A 21,152-nucleotide genomic window follows, 5' to 3' on the forward strand; every position below is an offset into this window, starting at 1 on the left:
GCTCCAGAGACGATCCTAGCAATTACGGGTCAGTAAGCCTGACTTATGTACCATGCAAATTGGTTGAAACTATAGTAAAGAGCAGAATTGTCAGACACAGCTGAACATATGTTGGGAAGTCAACATGTTTTTTGTAAAGGGAAATCATTCCTAACCAATTTACTGTTGACCTCCTGAAAGAAATCTAATAATGTGGACAAGGGCAGGGCCGGCTCCAGGCACCAGCTTACCAAGCAGGTGCTTGGGGCGGCCCCTCCGGAGAGGGATGTCACGTCCAGCTGTTCGGCGGCAATTCGGCGGACGGTCCCTCACTCCTGCTCGGAGCGAAGGACCTTCCGCCGAATTGCTGCCGCAGATCGCGATCGCAGCTTTTTTTTTTTTTTTTTTTTTGGTTTGTTTGGCTGCTTAGGGCAGCCAAAACCCTGGACAAGGGGGATCCAGTGAATATAGTGTACTTCGCTTTCTGAAAATCTTTTGACAAGGTACCTTCATATATGGAAGGAAAGGGGCAAATAAAACACACTAATTTACATGATTTGGCAATACTGTATCAATTGGTAAACTTAAATCAGAGTGCAAAATCAGTGCTATCAGTTAGCCACGCATGATTGTTGTCAATGAATTTTTAAACATTCTTCAATACCATAATTGCTGCCCTTTTGGCTATCTCCACCGCCAGTTTTTTTTTTTTTTTTTTTTTTTGGCTCTGAACACTCAAAACAAATTATATAAATTCTATTTTCAGTTAAATTAAATGTGATCTAAGGAAAATATTCAGGAAGGCTTTTAGAATCATGTGCTGCATGACTGTTTTGGTTTCTGCTGAGAACATCAAAATACTGAAATAAACTATTTCAGTAATAGGGTACAACTATTTGAGTAGTTTACTAAACAAAACAAAAGTTAATATTGTAAGAGTCATTAGGGAGTTATGGCAACAATATACTAAAATTCCATAGTTACACAATTTTAAAAGTGCAAACTTTATTATGCAAAACTTTGGTATCTGCATGTGTTACAAAACAAAATAAGCAAAAGGTGAGCCTCTCATTTAATTCTGTTTCCATTATAGCACCTCTGCATGTTTTGTTTTGTTTTGTTTTTTCATTTCAGCATCTACCTTTGCTCAAGCCCGTGCTGCTGAAATCAATGCTATGTTGAAGGCAGTTACACAGAAGTCTTCCAATTCGTTGGTTTTTCAGACTCTGCCTAGGCACATGCGAAGACGAGCCATGAGTCACAATATTAAGCGCCTACCTAGACGGCTCCGTGAGATTGCCAGAAAAGAGGTACAAGGTCATTTACAGCATTTGGTTTCTAAATATGACTGGTCTACAAACCATCGTTCGGTTAATTTTAAATAACGTTTTGTCTGTTTTTTCCCTTCCTGCTCTTAGTGTGTGCATGGTTCCTCAAATTTATTGTTACTACCATTGCCAAGCCTAGTATTCCTAATGTGTATTCTGTGTAATGTAAGGGTGACTGACTAACTGGCAGTGAAATGCACGGTAGCCCTCAACAATTGCTTTAAAGCAATTAATTATTTCTTTAAACAAATCTGTATTTGATAAAATGGCTGGTTCTGAAATCAAAAGATCTTGTCACTGCAAAGATTCTGAACTCTGAATATAATTTCAAGTAATTTTTTCCAAAATATAAATGTTCATACTAATTTATTATGTTGTATTAAATACACAGTCATGAATAGTGCAGGACTCTCTATTCAACTCTGGTGCACTTGAAGACTGATTTTCAACACCCTCGGTCTTTCTGTATATTAGTTATCAATGTGCAGTATATTTGAATTTTTGTGCAGAAATTTGGACAATAGGCAATCAAACTCACCTCCCCCTCCCCCGATAAAATTCTAAAATTAACTTTTAACCTCAATGTTCTTGGGTGAAGACTAGCAGGCTTTGGTTTTTTGTAAGTGTGTAAAATGAGATTTCTCTCCCCAAAATTAAAAAAATCTTAATGATGAGCAATAAATTTTATTATATACCATATGTTTAAGCTATAAATGTGTTAGCAGTGTTCAATGTCCTCTAATCTAGAACAGCCATTCTCTTCTATAGAAACTTGTGCTTTCAAGCTTGCCACTGAAAATATCCTCCATTCTCCTGAAAACATAGGCAGAGAAAGCTGTGCATCAGAAAAAAGAGCATTCAAAGAACAAGTGCCGAAAAGCTCGAAGGCGTCACGTAAACCTGGTGGTGGAGTTTAATCGCAGGCAGAAGAAGAATATTTGGTTGGAAACACATATTTGGCATGCAAAGAGATTTCATATGGTGAAGAAATGGGGATATTGCTTAGGAGACAGACCCACAACTAAGAGCTATAGGGCTTGCTACCGAGCCATGACAAAACACTGCCTTCTTCAGGTATCATGATTGCAACAGTTTCACTTACCTTGCCAAGATGATTAAGCAGTTTACCTTTAAATTATAATATATCTCTGACTAGAGCACTCTTGTAGGGAAGCATGTATAATGATTTACTAGCTATTAATATTTGATGTTACAAAATGTCTGTGAGGTGGAGAATGATTGGTGGGAAAGAGAATGAGGCAAACAGACTTTATGTCACTATAAAAGCTAGGAAACTAATCCCTAGGATAGCGTCTCAAACAGGGTGTTCTCAATGGCAAACATTGTCACGGAATTTGTTTCCTCTGTTGGTCTAACCTCAGACCATTTGGGCCTTACATAAGAAATGCTTGCGGAATTAAAACTGGCAATTTAGCAAAGGATGTCAAACCTTTTCTTTTAAATAAACAATACAGAATAAGCAAAATTCAAATTACTATGTGTCTTTGACTTTAATGTTAATTATTTAAGCTCTTGTGTCTGATCAAAGTCTTGAAAGTTATCTATGTAGCATCTCCTTATCAGAGTTTGTTTTTAAACCTATTCTAACTTCAGTATCTTCTGTTATTTCAGGATTTATCATATTACTGTTGCCTGGAGCTGAATGGAAAAGAGGAAGAGCTGCTGAAGGTGCTTGCTCGGATGTGTAGTATAGATACAGGTAAAACTTCCATAAATATTTTTAAATTAAACTAGGCTTATAGAGACTAAAATTTGACTCATGGTGCAGAAAAATGCAGTACAATAAAAATACAGTATAAACTGAATCCTTGTTACAAAGCTACTACAGAGCTCTGGTTATATTAAGTATTTGAAAAATCATTCTGTGGAGATGACTGGAGGAAAGTAGTGAGTACTAGAGCTGGGATAGCTTATAAGAGTCTTGTTAGAATCTCAGCTGTCAGTTGGGAGAGTTTTTATGTCTTTTTACATCAGGATCAGGCCTTCTGGGTTGCAGCTTCTTGCTGGTGGTCCATTTGTAGAAAGGTTTTGAAATAGACGATGTTTTGTGTGGGTTTTGTTTTGTTTTTATGTGCATATGTTTTTCTCCAGGACCAACTTTTGCAGCTGTGCCTTGTCTGTCTGGAAGGCTCCAGGGCTCTCTGGTCCTTTACCGTGCAGATCGCTACCCTGAAGATTTGCTTGGTCCTATTACTTTCATTTGGAAACCCAAGGATGGGTCTGGTATTACTTCTGAAACTAGACAGCTGTGGATCTGGACACATCCATCCCTTAAGCAGGTATATCTGGTGTTTGTTTGTTTGGTGTTTTTTTTTTTTTTTTTTTTTTTCCCTTCATAGTTGAACTTCATGCTTTTTATCTCTCTGAAATCTTCTCTTGGGGAAATCTGAAATGCAGTAACATTTGGGAAAGCTGGATGTGGTATATGGGCACACAAAGAAAAAGTAAAACAATTAATGGGATTTAATAAGTAGCTTTTGAAGCAGCTTGGGCTTTGAGCTTTGATAGTGAAATAAACTTTTCCCAGAGTTTCCCAGACAGGATGACAGTTCTATAATTTCTTACTGTGGTCATGAGGTCTCAGGTCTTGAGAAAGTATAATCATGAGATGTGTGTATGGGTAGGGAACAATGGATCATAAGTCATGTGCAGGGAAATGGCCAGGCCCTAATGGCCAACCCTAGCTGTTGACTTAAATTAAGGGAGTCAGAATCGTTTTGGTGGTGTAGCCATTTCCTGTTGGAAAAGCATCTGAACTTGTGGTTGTGACAAAGAACCAGTACCCAAGGAAGGAGGGCTGCAAGAATGGACCAAAGGTCAGACTGACCTCACTTGACCAGGATTGGACAATGCGGTTGGGGGTGTGAAACTTCTGTTCCCCTGATTCAAATCAGAAGATTGTTGGGGAGGTCCTGTGGATAAGGATTGCTGGGGAGGTGTGTGTGTGTGTGAGATATATAATAGCATGTGTGCATAAGCCCCTAGTACAGGTTCAATGCAAATCTAACCTCTAATGATCTGTGGTAATCTTGGGTACATAAATATTCTAAACTTCCCATTGTTTCCAGAAAGGAAAATGTAAACTACATAGAGACTATAAATAAGCTATTTAATCATTGGTGTTATGTTAATGTGTGATTTGATTGCTGACTGTGTTCATGCAATGATTTTACCAATTGTTGATCTCAAGTTGTTCTCTTTTTAGTTAATCAATTGTAATTTGTATTAGTCAAACCAAGGAGTTAAAATAATTTACACTGTAATCTCAATTTTCATATTGTGTAGTACTTTAGGGAAGTACAATACATTAATTAACTTTGTAGATGTGTTTGCTGTTGAACAAAAGCCATAAAACAAAGTTGTTTTTTGTTGTTTTGTGTTTGGTTTTTTTTAAGTGGCAATGAGGCTTAAAAACAACCTTAATTAAATTGACTTTAAATATCAATTAAGCATTTGACTCAGGTCCTGAAAACCCTATAATTACTACCCTATTATTACGAATTATAAATGTTGCTGATCTTGCACAAAAACTAAGTTCTTACTAGAATTATTTTCTCTATTCCTTCTGGCTTGTTGCAGTGTCTCCTAATGCAATGGTTAATTGTATGCTTGAAGACGGTTTTTCTCCTCCTGTAACAAGCTGAGCTAGGAACATCTTTATTGTAGATTTTTGTGGTCTGGCATTTAACTACCTAACCTAAAATTCTGTAATTAGCACACATTCTTTGTCCAAAAAGTCATTGGAGCAGAGGGACTGGATCCTGATCCTTTCACCTTTCAAAGGAGTGTTCTAGCCACCAGACTATAGAGTTGTTCTCATGCTTACTGGGGGGCGGGTGGAGAGGAAAGAGCAATTCATTTATTTATCCAGACTGGAACAGCTTCAACAAGAGACAGGGAGTCCCACTTCAGACTGTTGCAAAGCCCAGTGGCTAAAGCGCTTACCTTAATGGTGGCCAATCCCAGTTCAGGTCCCTTTTTCCCCCCACTGGTGGAGAGGAGACTTGAACCAGGGATCTCACATCGGTACCCTAACCACTGGGCTAAACATTATGATGGAGGTTTTCTTCATTCTTACCCCAACCCAGCATTTTATGTATGCTTCTCTACAGCAGCCTGATCCAGTAGTTGAGGTCTGAACATGCTTCCAGATCAGGCCCCGCAGGCAAGTTAGGTGGAAGAACACCTGTCTTCTCTCAGTTTGTGCATTGCTCTGAAGCTTAGGTATCTGGACACCTGGTGTGGCCATGCAGTGCACGTGCTCGGAGGCAGAAACATAGGTACCCGGGGAACTTTCACTGCAAAAATTTAGGCAGCGCCAAGTGAGTTTAAGTGCCTACAGGGTTTGAGGGCAGCTGAGCAGGGGCTTTATGAATTCCAGTGGGGCCTGATTCTGGGATTTGGACATGTAAAATGGCAGTGAGGTGAATATAGCCCTTATAAGGAAGGTAAAGCAGCACAACATAATTATAAAACTGTATCTTAGATTTGTATCTTACAAATAAATTGCTAATTTTGCTAATGCAAACTCCAATATTATTTTTTTCCTTAGGACATACTGACTGAGCTAAAAACAGTCTTTCAGTGTTCAGAGCCTGTAGAAACCTGTTCCCCTGAACCAATTGTCACATTGCTTCAAGAAGAAAAACAAACAGATGTAGCTATGATTGTTGGCAAGAAAAGGAAGAGGGAAGACAATGAAGGAGAAAAAGCTGTGCCAGTGAAAAAAATCATTGGTGATGGAACCAGAGTTCCACTTCAGTCATACTGCTGGACATCACAGACTACTGGCGTTGTGATCAGGTACATTCGTAGTACCAGAAATTATTAACCATAGAACTTGAAATTAGCTAGAATCTCTGATTTAAAATCCTGTTGACTAATGTGCTATTCATACAAACTGCATGAACGAACACTTAAAGTTTCACTTCTGAATTTTTATCTTTTTCAGTGATTTGACCATGGAGATTCTCCGATATCGGTTGATTGGCCCGCTCTCGCACTGTGTCCTTACAGAAGCACTGAAAACTGCTTCTATTCAAACTGTAAGGAAATCAGCAATTTACACGTCTTGTGATGCACAAGCTATACCACTAGAATAGTAATACCAGTAATTCATACTTAGACTTTTTAAGACCAGAAGGGACCATTAGATTATCTAGCCTGACCTTCTCCTTCCTATCACAGGTCATTACATTTCATCCAGTTACAAGTTATTGGGCTCAAGACAGGGATAGTATTTGACTAAAGCATACTTTCCATTCAAGTATCTTATTTGGGGGCTCCTGAAGAAATCAAGAGTAAAAAAATAAAGCCAAACAAAACTGCGTTGCTGTGGAGCAAGCACTCAAGTTTTGAGAATAGTCGTGTATTACATTCATAAGCTGGCCAGGCAGATTCGAGGTTCACTCTGTCATACTGTAGACTAGTGTTTCTCAACCAGCAGGTTACCACCCCTAGAGGATGTCATGAAAGGCAATCAAAGGGGTTGCGAGCCATTGAAAATTTGTTAGAATCTAAAGCAAAAAATGTTTTCATGCACACCCTTACCCTTTAAGGTCAAGTATTTTCTTGAAACACACAAACAGGCTTATTGTTTTTCTCTTATTTTTAACATACTTTTTTTTTATAGTAAACATAAAGGGGGGGTCACAAATCTCTGACATGAATAACGGGTCACCAACCTAAAAACGTTTGAGAAACACTGTAGACTGTTACTGATTCTTCAGTTTTGGGTCAAAGAATTAAACTGGCTGTTTTTTTGCTGAAAGAAGACTGGAAAATGCAGTATTATAGGAATTAAACTCCAGTTTCCAGTTTAGATATCAGTAAAAATGGAGTTTCCATTCAAAATTTGAGGAGGAGGAAAAGCATGTTTTGTGACAATTATCTGATGTACATATACATACAAACGCCATAGAAAATTAAGTCGGCATTTGGATCTACAAAACACTTCAGGGGCCACTTAGCGTCCCTCACAGGAAATCATTGTTTTCCAGGAGATGGCAGATGCAGAAACAGAACTTAACAACTGGTGGGTAGAAAACTGCAAGAATTCTGAGAAGGTGTCTCTTCATCAACGTCAAGAAGCCATCTTCGAGTTGTTGCAAGGTATGTAGTAGGGGATTTGAGGAAGGAAACATAGAAATCTTCAAACTATGATACAGTTTAGTAACTGACATGGTATACAACTAACACTTCTAACTCTGTAGAAAAGTCTCGTGCCTTTTATTTCCTCTGAAAAAGTTGATTGACATTTTGTATGTTTTTTAAAAAAAAGCACATGGAAAATTCAGTTGTCCTCTAGAGTTACTGTGCCAAAATTGGAGAATAAATTCGGTCATTATAGTGTGAAACAGTTACTTCAATTCTGCACTAAGTGCAAATCTTGATGTAACCTTAACTAACATTGCTACTGTTGTCTATCCACAATACTGGGTGTCTATTAAACTATTAGTGATTCTTCAAAAATATATATTAAACTGTATGTTGCCTCTCAGGCTTGCAAAGGTATCCGATCCCAAGGCAAAAATATATCCAGTAAAGAATACAGAGAAGACTGTTTCAGTTCATTGTTTTTTCCTGTTGGTAATGTCTGTTTCACGGTGACATGCATTTGTGTATTTTAAAGGCATAAGCTCTCCATCAGAAATTGCGGCAGGTACAATACTGGGCCTGACTGTTGGGGATCCTCGAGTGAATTTGCCAAAAAAGAGGTCAAAAGCCATGCCAAATCCAGAAAAATATCAAGGTAAAGAGTTTAATTCATATTGTTACCCTAATAAAACAAAATAGGGTATGAGATCCAATTTATCCCCTGCACTTTCTGTTATTTCCACTTAGTCTACCCTTCTGTGTATTGCATGTTGTCATTGTTTCCTGATGACACTCAAATTCCAAACACTTTTTTTTTTTTTGCTGCATGTGAGAACAGAAACTGCTTGAAAACTATTTAGCTTTAAGGATAGCAATTGTAAGGAAGGGACTTGCACCAAAGCTGGTCTTGTGCTCTATGGAAGCCTCTGTCTAACCATACAGATGATCCAGGTTCGAATCCTGGCAAGGCCAACCAGGTGCTAAAAGTTAAGGTGTAATGCTGCAAGTTTCTGTTCTGCTTTGATCATAGTGGCACTGCTTGTATCTGTACAAGAAAAGATCTAGTGTTTCCACTTTAAACTCCCTGTCTGCTGGAGGTTAAAACTCAACTGCAAAAGCTTATTACTTGAGAAAAGGGAACTAATTAAGTCAGACAGGAAAAACACAAAGCACACTTTATAATCTAACGTATCTGTCTTCACAAGTTTATTAAAATGATGTCACAGTAGTCCAGTATAGACTAATCTGAGTATCTCAAAATGAAAGCAGTTGCATACAATGGGAACTATATAAGTTTAGTAATATGTAGGCATGTTGAGTTAAGGAATAATAAAATATTGCCATGGTGGTTCTGTCCACTTAGGGGAACATAGCAGTAAGCTAGCTAATAGCAGAGAATAGGAAAACTATAAGGCCCCAGAGGCTTGGAAATCTTTTCTTTGATGGACTTCCTCCAGAATATTGCTAAAACAATCTTCCCTTCCTGTCGCTTAGACTGTTACCCATTTCATCCACAAACCTTCCATGGAAAATTCAGTCTTCATCTGGTTCCTGTCAGGGCTGTACAAAACTCCCTTCCTACCTATGTCTGCTGTCTTCATTCCACAAGCTTCCCCTTTGTATCAGTCTTCCTTTCTACCTCGTGTGCCTGGAACAGTCTACCTCGTTTACCATTTTGTCGACCCTTTTTTTCATTCACATCCCTTTTTAATATGTTGCTGTATCCCTGACCCTTACTATATTTAAAAAAGTGAAACCAAGTCAGCTATAACACAATATGGATCAATTAACAAAAAAGGGTTTGGAAAGGCAAGGGATTTAGTTGTTCTGAGTGGCCACCCCCACCACCATGCCTGTCACCAGGAATAAGGCTTGCATCTTGCTTACAATGTCTGAGAGGGTGCTCTCCAGATGGCAGGAGCAGTGGGACACCATCCCACTGCTGAAGAGAAGTTCATCAGTTACAAGGTAAGGGAGACTAGAACTAGAGCCCTTCCCTGCCCAGGAAGGAGAGTCAGGGACCAGCATAATGTGAAGGGTTAAGGAGCACCTCCTGCCCCCACAAATTGGAAAGGAGGCAGAAGAAAGTTCCCTAGCCCTCTTCACCTCCCTTGTAGGTGAGCCAGTTTCTCCCCAAAAAAGCCACGGTCACGTAGAAGTCAGGAAAACACGTTGCTTTCCTTGCTCCTGATTATTCTTCCCACCCACTTCTTAATGCAGTTGGCCTCTGTCCCCTGTTGGGGATTGTCCTTTATCTGCTGAGGAGAAGGTAGTCTGTATCTGGTAAGCCCTCTTGATTTCCCCCCCCCCCCCCCCCCCCAGATCACACTCAAAGGATTTCACTACCCACCCTATGGCCACACAAACAATTCCATGCCAATACAGGGGAGTAGACTCGGGAACAGAGGAGGTAGCCAGATACAGCCCTCTTCTCTTGGGAGAAGACAGAAAGGTCATCCCAGCAAGGAGCAGAGAGGCCAGTGGCAATCCTGCCAGTAGCACTAAGAAGGGAATGGGGAATATTCAATGCTAGGCAGTGAAAATGGTTGTTGCTTTCCTGCTCCCCATCCTGAATGACTGGGACAGGCACACTCCATAGACAGGCAGATCTGAGGAGCTGTTTGCAGCCTCTGTTGGCTTGTCTGTTGTGGCTGTGAAAGGGAAACCCCAGAGATTTCTGTTCCTCCCTTGTCTGGGTTACTCAGGACTGGAGTAATAGTCACTGGTATCCCTCCTGCCTCTCCACCAGTTGTTGGCTAGACATTGGGTTAGGGAGGGAACTGTTGATCCTTACCCCTAAGATAGCTGTAGGGGCCATTACTACTATCCCAACCCTACCCTGTAGATGCTGAAGAGCTTTTCTCTGCAGCAGCTATGGGTACCTCTTGCTACCTATTTTTTTTTTCCTGCCATGGTGGGCCTCCCTTATAAAGAACTGGGCCTCTTATTGAAATAGAGGTGGACAATCCAAATCCTCCCACTAACTCACTCCTTTTTAGAAAATACATATGTTTGGGATTATAGTTGCTGGACTCGCCACCTCTTTCACGGAAGTCTTTAATTGATAATTGTTCAAAATAAGAATGTTACATGTGTGATGGAAAAGAATACAGAACATAATCCAGTTATATCAAAATACAGCCTCTTTATATGTTCTGTTTGCACACAAACAACATATGTTGTCAAATTGTGTTCTACTTAAGTTAGTTTGTGTTCTCCTTGTGGCTTGGATCTTGTCTTTCTATTTATTACTACTACTACTACTATTACTACTACTACTAGGAAAAAACATGTTTAGTTGCTTCTATAGGCTGAGATCATTGCAGCACACACCAGCGGCTCCGGGTTGGCTGGTTGGCTTGCTAGCAGGCATGCAGGAAGCCAGGCCAGCCAGTTTGGTGCCCTAAATTTATCAAAATAGACACCTTCCCATGGAACATCTCCATGTTGACAAATCAGCATTTTCCAACAGAAAAACATTCCCTCAAACTTACAACCAGCTCTACCTCTAACCTTGTGTCCCACCCTTCCATCCCACTAACTAACCTTCTGAGCCCCCTGTGATGGGTTGGATCACAGAAAACCCCTTGGGAACTGCCAACTGATGTGCTGAGACTACCTTTGAGCCTGTTTTCCCTGGCAGCTTGGGACTTCAGTGCCCTGCCTGGTTCGAGCCAGACACGCTAGCCTGCTACAAACACAGACCCAGGTCTGAACTACGTCCCTGTAGAAGAGTTTGCCGGGGCTCAACCCTCTCCGGGGTGGTGGGAGCCACACTGGGTCATTACATACCGGTGAGCTGGGGAAACTTGTCAGGCTGTGGGTCTCCCTCGGCAGCTCCTGCTATAGCTGGAAGAACACGGTAAGCCTGGCCCTGCTCAGGGCGGCAGTAAGACTGTCAGAAGCTCAGACCCTCAGTCAGGGCTGAGCAACAATAGTAGGCCCAAGCTTCAAAAGGCCTGGGAGGGGGGGAGACTGCCACCCAACACGTGGGTGGCAGGGGAGACACAGGCCCTTCCACTCCACTGCATCCCAGCCGGGGCCCTAGCAGCAGCAGAAGGCCCGCTGCTTAGTCAGTGGGGATCCTGGCCGCAACACACTGACAGACTCTGGCAGTGCTGCAGCCAGACTGGGGTCGGCTGCCCCCGGGCTACTTCCACACTCACCCTCGGGGCCTATCTGGGTTCTGGTGTCGGCCTCTGGGGGATCCAAGACCATGGGTTCGTCAGGGCAGGGATTGATCGGCCGGCCGGCGGCTCCTCCGGATAGCGGGCGCAGGGCAGGCCCGGCCAGTCCTGGTGGCTGCCTTGGGCTGTGGGGTCTTCCTAGTCACGAGCTATGCTGGAGACATCTGGTCTCTCTGGCAGCAGGGGCCTGACTAAGCTGTGCGGGCGAGCTTTTATACTTCCGGGTTGCGGCCTGACCCTCTGAGGGGCGGGCTCGGAGCTCCCTAGCTCCGCCCACTCCAGCCTCCAGATGGGCTCTTCCCCCTCTGGGGTGGCGGGGAGCCACACTGCTTCACTACAGTCCCCCAAAAGCCGCAGGCTTAACTGAAAACAGCTTAAGAAGTGCTCCTGTCTCCAGCACTCAGATGCCCAGCTTCCAATAAGCTCAAATAAAGCTTATACAGGGTAAACTCATAACTTGTTCACCCTCTATAACACTGATTTAAAAAAAAAAAAAAGTCCTTAATATATTTTAACCTGGTAGGCCATATTGGTGTGGATAAATACAGACACTAAAAAGTGCATTTGCTAACAGGTCTCTGTCTGATGGTAAATTTAAATTACCCTAAATAATGGGCTCCATACTTGTTCCCCAGCAAAGGGTTTACGACCTTTTTTCAAAGGTAATTTAGGATTATGTATAGGTAAAATGTAATTCCAAAAAATCCACTTAAAGAAATAATGGCAATCATAGCTTTGAGACAAACCAGCAACTTTGAAGTTTGTGTCTGTCTTTAATGCCTTTCTGAGGAGCAATGGCAAAAGATGATGACTCCCAGCATCTTTAACGCAACAAGTTTTTTCTCTACCAGCTCCCCAAGTGGGAACATTGAATCTCTTTTCTACCCCCAGCTTGAATTGGAGGCAAAACATCACTACCTCTAATTCACTTGTCACAAAACACATATTTATATGAACATTTAGATTCCCCTTAGCCCACTGAAAACAGAAGCATGTGCCAAAACTGTAAAAGAATTACTGTCCCTTCCCCACCCTATTAATTGTACAGAAGCCTTTGCAGATAGTGGCATGCCAATGGCAATCTACAGTGGTCCTATGATTGCTGCCACATCTGAAGTCCCCTTCAGTGGAGCATTCTGTGGGCATATTAGATGAGCAGCAGACACCAATTTGGTTGACTTAATGTACCCTCTCTCGACACATTCATGTCATACATCATTTGAAAACTTATTATGTCCTCTTTAAGCTGAAGTATGATGTGTAGCTGTTAAGAGGTGCTATCACCACGGAAATGGGGATAAACAATTACACATGTTAAAATGACCACTTTGCAAATATTTCAATCAGTTCTGTTAATGTAATTATTCTATTTCAAGACATAAAATTGGATTTCTGTGACTTCAAACCCTCAAAACAATCTAAAGGGTAAAATAAAATCTAATACAGTTGTACAGGTTATTGTTGAAATGTAGTAGCACAGATAACATTTCTTATCATTATCCTCTCATTCATCATTATGATCTGTCAAGTGTGTGAGCTACCACAATCTTCATTGCCTTGCCATGCACCCAGTTCTGTGCAGGGAAGATTGTTTTGACTACAGACACAGTTGATTATGCAACAACCCGTACAAGTATAGGCACTTATAAGATCTTGTAGAAGCTCACATGTCATTGAGCTCTTGCATACAGAAAGTAGTTCATCATCCACGTTTTTTTTTTTTTCTATCCATGGTGATAGAATATCTGGTTTACCTGCGTGCAAAGACATCCAAATGTTTGCTAAGATGCTTTTTTGACAGCTCTTCAAAACTGTCCTCACACGGTGGGAGTTTGGCCAGTGATTTGTCCTCTTTGGTAGCTAAATTAAGGAGCAAGCAATTCAGGTTTCTGTGGGTCTACTTTCTTCATGCTCTGATCATACAGCATTGGTACCAACTTCCTTGCTTCAGAAATTTGCAGCTTTTCTGGTGTGCTCTCCCAGTTTGGGAAGATCTCTGAAGCACTAAACTCACTTTGTTTTGATAGCATTTTAACACACACTTTCCGCTCAATACCAAATAGGGATGATAGTCACCTCCTGTTAGTGTGTACGGCAGGAAGTATGTTGCAGAAGTCAGGAGTGTATGCATCACAAATTGCATGCACAGATCTGAAGCAGTGCTCTTCAGTTGTGCTGATAATGGTGCCTGTTTCAATCCACATGTTATCTCTGTGTTCCATTTTTGGAAAGTAGTGAACAGCAAGGACTAAAACATTTGTATCAGGTGACCTAATTATTAGGGTTCCTTTGACACAGAGGGTATGTCTACACAGCAACTAGACACCTGCTGCTGGTCCATACTAACTGACTCAGGCTTGGGCTGCAGGGCTGTTTCATTGCTGTGTAGACTTCAGAGCTGTGGGACTCTGCAAGGTGGGAGGGTCCCAGAGTTTGGGCTCCAGCCCGAGCCTGTAGCCCCGTGATCCCAAGTCGGCTGGCAACTGCGGAGTTTCTTTGTTGTATAGACACATCCCAAATTACCCAAAAGTCATATTGACACATACAGCATGTAGATGTAGATACATACCCACTTTGTCAGATGTATGTGTATTCACCGATGAAAGCTTATGCTCCAATACATCTGTTTAGTCTTAAAGGTGCCACAGGACTCTCTGTTGCTTTTTACAGATCCAGACTAACGCGGCTACCCCTCTGATACTTGACAGCATGTAGAAGCATCCTTGTGTCCACTTTCTCTTGAGTACTGTCCAAGCCTTAGGCTTCTTCAACACCTCTGCTGGTGATGGACTTTGTTCCTTCATCATTGGAAAAACCTCAAGCAAGATGGAAAGTTTGTGCTGGGTGTGCTCCTACACTCTCAGGTGCATTTTGAACCATGTGTTTATAAGTGACTGCCTGTTTGATGCCACGTTTAGAAACATTTTCCATGGATGCACAATGCGTGCACCAATCATCTGGTATTTCTTGCATCCAACATTTGATCCTGTCCAGCGCTGTCTTTTGGTGGTTTTCATGGAGTTATTGTTATCATATCTTTCGATCACTTGGATTACAGAATTAGCTTTGTCAGATCTTTTTAGGACCTGTCTCAGCTATTCAGCAGCCAGTTCATCAAATGTGTGGAATTTGTCTCCAGCCATCATTTGTATGATAGCCCTGGCATTTCAGATGTACGCTTTCGTGTCTTTGTTGCATGCTCTTAGTTCATGAATTCTTTTAGCTTGAGCTTCCAGCTGATACCCTAATTCACCTTTCTCTGTTCTTCTCATTGTTCCATCATCATGGAAAAGGGACATAGGAACAGGTCCTATTGGGTGGCTAAGAACAGTTGCCATTGAGACATAATGTCTGCCTCTCCTTAAGAATAGGGCTCTGCAGAAAACAGTTTCTGGACTGATAGCTGCTCTGATTTTCCCTCCCTTGCCAGACTTAAATTTGATGGTCTTGGTCATGTCAGCAAATGTTTTGATGCTAGATTTCTTGACTGGGCTGAAGAACTGTGTCGTCTGAATCTAGAAGACCTCTCACAAATCTCTCCATTTGTTCTTCACCAACAACTGCTATTTTCAGCAGAGACTCTTGTACATCTGTACATAGTGCTCAACAGGACCATACCTACAGGACCTCTGGCTGTGATTCAGGGTCATATGTGTTTGTCCTGTTGTTGATGGCTTTGGTTGGTAAGAGCTGTAACGTGCCCTTCATTCCTCCTCATTTCAGAGGCAAGAACTTGTTTGTGGACTTTGTCTTCACTACTTCTTGTTAGGACACTCTTCTTCTCATGGCTTTTGCATATTCATAACATGAAGCTGTGTATTGTCATTTCTAACACTAATACTGACCTGTGCATACGTGTCACTGAATTAAAAAGCTAGTTTCTAGAATAATTTCAAAGGCTCGTACTGCATTTATAGGCAATTACAAATTAAAACCTTTTTCCAAGCACTAGATGCTACATTGTATGTACAAAAGCTTACAAATGGAGAAACTCTACCTTAGGAATTAATGTACATTCTCATCACTATACAGTACAAACTGTGCACATGCAATCTACTATTACTGGTGCAAACCTTCAGTGAGAGACTAATCTGGTCAGCAAATTTCAATTGAAAACTATTATAACTAAAACTTGTGAGGTACTTTCTCACTTTGCATTTTCCGACTTGTTTAAACATTTCATGTTAGTATACTGAAAAATGTTGATATTTCCATTTTTGCCACATGCTAAACAGCTTCATCATTTCTGGAAAAAAAATACCCATGAAAACAGATGATAAATCTTTTAGTATATGGTTGTTTTATAACTTTGACCAATAAACACTACATTAAGGTGTTGAAATTAACTAAACAGTAAAAACTGTGGTTATAGTCATGTTTGCAATGTTTCTAGAACTGTGCAAAAAATGAAACTTTCTTATTTTGGGTACCATTGTTTCACCTTGTCTACAGACTTATGGCATCACTGGACAGCTCCACATCAGAACTCATCTAAATGTACATAAAATAAGCTTTCAAATGATATATGATGTAGGTGGGTGCAGGGTGAGTACATTAAATTCCAAAAAAGAAGTGCTGAATGCCCATACCTACCTCACACCAGTGGGCAACAGAAATGTGCTTCTGCCCATCTCAACAGGAGAAACCCATGAAAGAAGCCCCAAAGCTATTATAATTTTATTACTGGTGAAGCAGTGAGCCCTTTTCAGCCAACCCCACTGTGGAACATCCTGCACTAAAGGTGCTTTGAGTGTTCCCAAAGCAACATTCACAATTTGGAGCATGTAGTACTTGTTAACACTTTTCCTTTCAGGACTTTGCAATGCTGAGTATAAAGCTGTGATCTTTTAATCTAGGTCAAAGTTACGAATGCCCCATGATCATCTGCATTTTCTCCTTCTATAAGATAGCATCCTAAATAAACCATAATTGTCTAATACAAGTCCTAGAACCACATAGGTTAGAGCAAATCTGTGTCTAAGTCCTGATCTTTATATTAGTAGCCAGATATTTTAACTTTTGGGATTTGACAAACCCTTCCTTGTTTAGGGACTATTGTGGTCATATTGATTTGTGCTGATTAATGGCACCTGGTGTCACCTTAACAGTAAGGAAACACTTGCTTTACTTGTCACATGCGTTTTGACTTCTCTTGGAAACTCCAGCCCCAATGAAGGAGATATTTGGAAGTGTTTGAAATGATATCCTAACAGAAGTCATGTTTGTTTTAGTTTTTCATCCTCTAACTTTGTATTAAGATCTTATTCACATTTTTAGCAAGTCTTTGAATTCATAAAGAGACTGCAGTCTCTCCAAGGTAAATAGTGTAAATAAGTAGCGTTTCTTGTCTTAGTCTTTATTTGTGGATTAATGTGTTGTGTTATGAAGTGGGTATGGTGCATGTCTGTCCATTTATTTGTCAACAAAGTGTGTTTTGAATAGCTCTTGACTAGTTCTTCCCTGTAGGGGATGTGGGAACACATTGAGAATAACTTGATCCTTTCAAAACTACCTGTGTTTAGATACTTTCCTTCCTGTAGAGGTGACTTCTGACATCATTCCAATAAAAGGAGAGGACCCAGGGAGTGATCCCCAAAGGGATGGACTTCAGGGAAGTCTAGGCTTGTTGAGTGCTATCCTCTACCTTATTAAATGTATTCCATGTTTCCTTTTAAAATTCTGTTTTCTTCCAGCAGCAGTTGTTGCCCTGTAGTAGATATTGAAGAGAGCCACAGAATGTAGTACCTTTCCCCTGGCCAACCCTAAGTCTCCTGGTTTACCATCTGTGCTTGCCCGAGAAACACAACTGTTGACCAGATTGTTCTTGAAACTTGGCTTCCTGTGAAGTACAGTAACTTGAGCCCAATATAAAGGTTTTGATTTGACTGAAATGTGTTGTGTTGTATTCTGCCCATAGATTTTAACAAAAGGACCTGGCTTTTGAACTGTTGGCCCCTAGTAAAATGTCCAATCTTTTCCCCCTTCACTTCTCTCCTTTGCTTGACTGACTTTGGCTAGCACCACAGCTTTGTTATAAAACTAAATTGAATACACTCACACACCTGTAAAAATGCTAATTATATTGAAGGAAATTATTTTTTTCCTATATCTCCCTGTACGTTTAGGGTTTGTCTACTGACTTTCGGGGACAGGGACAGTGTCTTCTGCTCTTATATAGTGTTGCGCACTCTGCTGAAGACTTAAGCTGGGATTTTTCCAAAGGGCCAAATGGGAATTAGGGGCCCAAGTGCCATTGAATTGAATGTGCACAGTGCTTTACAAGAACATAGTTTAGGGCCTGATACCTTCCTTTATGACCTTACAGACTCTAGACAAAACCGCAAGGGAGAGCCCTTCAGGAGAAGATGGTTATAAAGAGGTCATTGCTGAGGAGATTTAGGTTTGGGATATTTGGCAGACAAATAGGATTCTTCCAGACATAGGGAACAATGAGAGAGTCTGCGCAAAGCCAGGAGCAGAAAGCAGTATGGGTCAGTGAGGAGAAGATTGGAAGGCATGTACGGTGGGAGTAGAGGGAATTAACACTACAGACATAGGCAGCAGTAGTGATAGCTCCCTGAAAATGACATGAGAAACTTTAACTTCTTGTAGAATATAGAAAGTTGTGAAGAGTTTCAAGGATGGGGCATGGATGTAACTGCTTGAGCGCTCATGCATTTAACTGAGCAATTAAAGAGGAGAGGCCAAAGAAGAAAGTTACAGTAATGGAGCAAAGGGGTTAACTAGGATACATTTGGATAATATAGAGAGAAGCAGATTATAGAGAGACTGGATATGGAGGGAGACAGTCTGCTTATCCTTGTATGCTGTTATAGCCTTGTCAGTTCCAGGATATTGGAGAGACAAGATGGGTGAAGTAATATCTTTTATTGGACCAACTTCTGTTGGTGAGAGAGACAAGATTTATGGCTTATTACAACAATGTAACTCACTAAACCCCCTTTTTGTCCTCTGACTACAGGGGTGTTAATGGGCCACTTCACTTGAATGGTTCCTTAGAATGTGCACTAATTACTTATGCTAAACCAGGGGTTCTTAACTGGTTTTTTTCCCTGAGGTGCCCCCAACATACTATAAAAACTCCACGGCCCACCTGTGCCACAACAACTGTCTTCTGCGTATAAAAGCCAGGGCTGGCGTTAAGGGGTAGCAAGCAGGGCACAGGAGCCCACGCAATGCTAAATTGCTCAGGCTTCTGCTTCAGCCCCAGGCAGTGGGGCTCAGGGCCCTGGGATTCAGTCCTGCATGGCAGGGCTTAGGCTTTCTGTCCTGGGCCCCAGTGAGTCTAACACTGGTCCTGCTTGGCAGACCCCCTGAAACCTGCTTGTGGCTCCCCAGGGAGCCCTGGACCCCTGGTTGAGAACCACTGTGCTAAACTATCTATTCAATCTTGTATTTAGCTGCTTATCTTTGTCATTCTTATGTGATCATAGTTGAATACTGTTCCTATTTCAGCATCATCACCAGATGAAAGAAATAGATTAATCTGTTACTAAAATTATTTTCTCAAATCCCTGTGGATATTCACTTTTTACATCTAGAACAGAATCCTCTAGATTTATGCTCTCAAGTTTAAGGAATCCTAACTTCTGGAAGATCTAATCATTATTTTTTGTGTCTGCCTTCTGTGATTATATGAAAACGTAACTTCAGGAGTGCTTTGGAGGTATCCTCTTGATAGCTCTGTAGGAATTCAAGGGACACTGTCAAGTTTGGGGGGGGGGGGGAAATCACATTTGTCTGAGAATTTTTTTTAACTCCTGTGGTTACAAGTAGCATCTTAAAATGACTATAGCTGAAAAATGCACGCAATTAAAAAACCTTTACTTGACAGCGTTTTGTATATAGGCTGTGCTACAGTTTTCCTCTAAATAGTCAGTTTCTCCTTTACTGAAAAGACACTTATAAATATGAATAGCAGGAAATCATTAACATTTGAAGGATTTCTTCAAAAATTGAGTGTATTCTATCAGAATTTTGTAAACTAAGCAATTTAAAAAGGTTCATGTTGAATGCTCCTTTAACTGATCTTCATCTTAAGATGTGGTGCCGTAGATAGAAAACCTAGAGCAGTGGTCTGCTTTGTTTGTCAGAGAACAATTGATAGCCTCGCTGTATTGAGACCATCTTGTTTTGGTAGGATAATACTGTGCACAGGTTGCAATGTATTACGTATTTATTTAATAATAGCACTTGTACATTGCTTTTCCTCTGGTGATTTAGAAAGGTGCATAAACATAGTTATCCCCATTTTGCAGATGGGAGTAACTGAAACATAAAAAAGTTGAGTGAGTTGCCCAAGGTGTCACAGTAAGTCCATGGCAGAGCTAAAAATATTATGTTTGGTTCTGGTGGCACCCACAACTATCTAGACACTACAAACCTGGAAAAGGCATGGTCCCTGCACCTACGAGCTCTAAAAAGAGAGACTGAGGGGTGCATGGGAACAACAAAGTAAGTGGCCAGGTGGTGGTAGATTTGGTACTGATAACTTGAAAATGCGTTATTAAAATATTATCAAGACCATCCCCAGTTATCATACAAGTTTGTTGGCATGGGATGTGTAGCAGCTTGTAGGCTTCATGGTAACATTGCTTCTGCCGACTTCCCAAACCCAGTAAATTTCAGCCTTTTTCACTTAATGGATGATTCCACAAACCAATTATAAAGAGCTACAGGTTATATACTACAGATCTGTAGGATTGATTTTTGCCAAATTTAGCAACATATACTTACTAATTCATGCTATGAAACTGCTTTTGATGAGACCGCTTGTTCAATCCTCTAAAATGGTTTTTCAGACAAACTACAAACAGATTTTTAAATCGATAATATAGCTAAAATACTTAAGGGTTTGTTTACAAAGGGATGAAAGTACATTCACACCTGTAGTTAATTCAAATGAAAAGCGGATTAGTTAAACCGCATTAAACCTCTGTGTGGATGCATTCAGAGTTAAAGGAGCCTTAGGACTTGTCTACATGGCCCCACAGTTCAGACTGCGGGACTGTGAAATACACACCCCAAAGTGCTGCACTGTAACTGCCCCATGTGGATGCTGTTGGCACAAAGTAAAAGGTACCTGAGTTCTTTTGGAAGCCTTAATATGAAAAATCAAAGGCTTTAATATGTCTGTTTCCATAGCTATAGTCTGTCCACTTATTTTGCTCATATTAATTGTCTATTCCCTTTATTTAGCTTAAGCCGAGAAATGTAGGTTTTGTATGAAGGTTCTCTCTCTTACAGATAATGAGAAAGTTAGGCAGCTGCTTCTGGAAGGTGTGCCTTTGGAATGTGCTCACAGCTTTATCTGGGACCAGACTATCTGTAAGAACGTTACTGAAAATAAAATCTCAGAGCAGGTAACTAACAGCATGGATTACTCTAAAGAAACTGTGGGTTAACATCTTACTGCCCTCCCCTATAATCCGTATAGTGATGTTTAAAAATCAACCCTCCTGCAATTCACAATGCAATAACTTTCTAATTTAAGAGTGTTATGTTACTGAGATGAAGAGTC

General features: G+C 40.8%; 1 protein-coding gene across 4 annotated transcripts in view; it reads left to right on the forward strand.

The window, feature by feature from the left end:
- The window catches only part of POP1 (POP1 homolog, ribonuclease P/MRP subunit), a 45,187-nt gene that overhangs the window by 12,858 nt on the left and 11,177 nt on the right, over positions 1–21,152 (forward strand). For all 4 annotated transcript variants that reach the window (XM_065582167.1, XM_042845077.2, XM_065582165.1 and 1 more), the window contains 9 exons: positions 1,114–1,289; positions 2,133–2,381; positions 2,940–3,027; positions 3,420–3,607; positions 5,881–6,131; positions 6,280–6,373; positions 7,328–7,439; positions 7,960–8,079; positions 20,879–20,994. In XM_065582167.1, coding sequence (XP_065438239.1) covers positions 1,114–1,289; positions 2,133–2,381; positions 2,940–3,027; positions 3,420–3,607; positions 5,881–6,131; positions 6,280–6,373; positions 7,328–7,439; positions 7,960–8,079; positions 20,879–20,994 — 1,394 coding nt within the window. The remainder of the gene's footprint in view (positions 1–1,113; positions 1,290–2,132; positions 2,382–2,939; positions 3,028–3,419; positions 3,608–5,880; positions 6,132–6,279; positions 6,374–7,327; positions 7,440–7,959; positions 8,080–20,878; positions 20,995–21,152) is intronic.

The sequence above is a fragment of the Chrysemys picta genome, chromosome 2 (genome assembly GCF_011386835.1).
Source record: "Chrysemys picta bellii isolate R12L10 chromosome 2, ASM1138683v2, whole genome shotgun sequence".
Classification (NCBI taxonomy): Eukaryota; Metazoa; Chordata; order Testudines; family Emydidae; genus Chrysemys; species Chrysemys picta.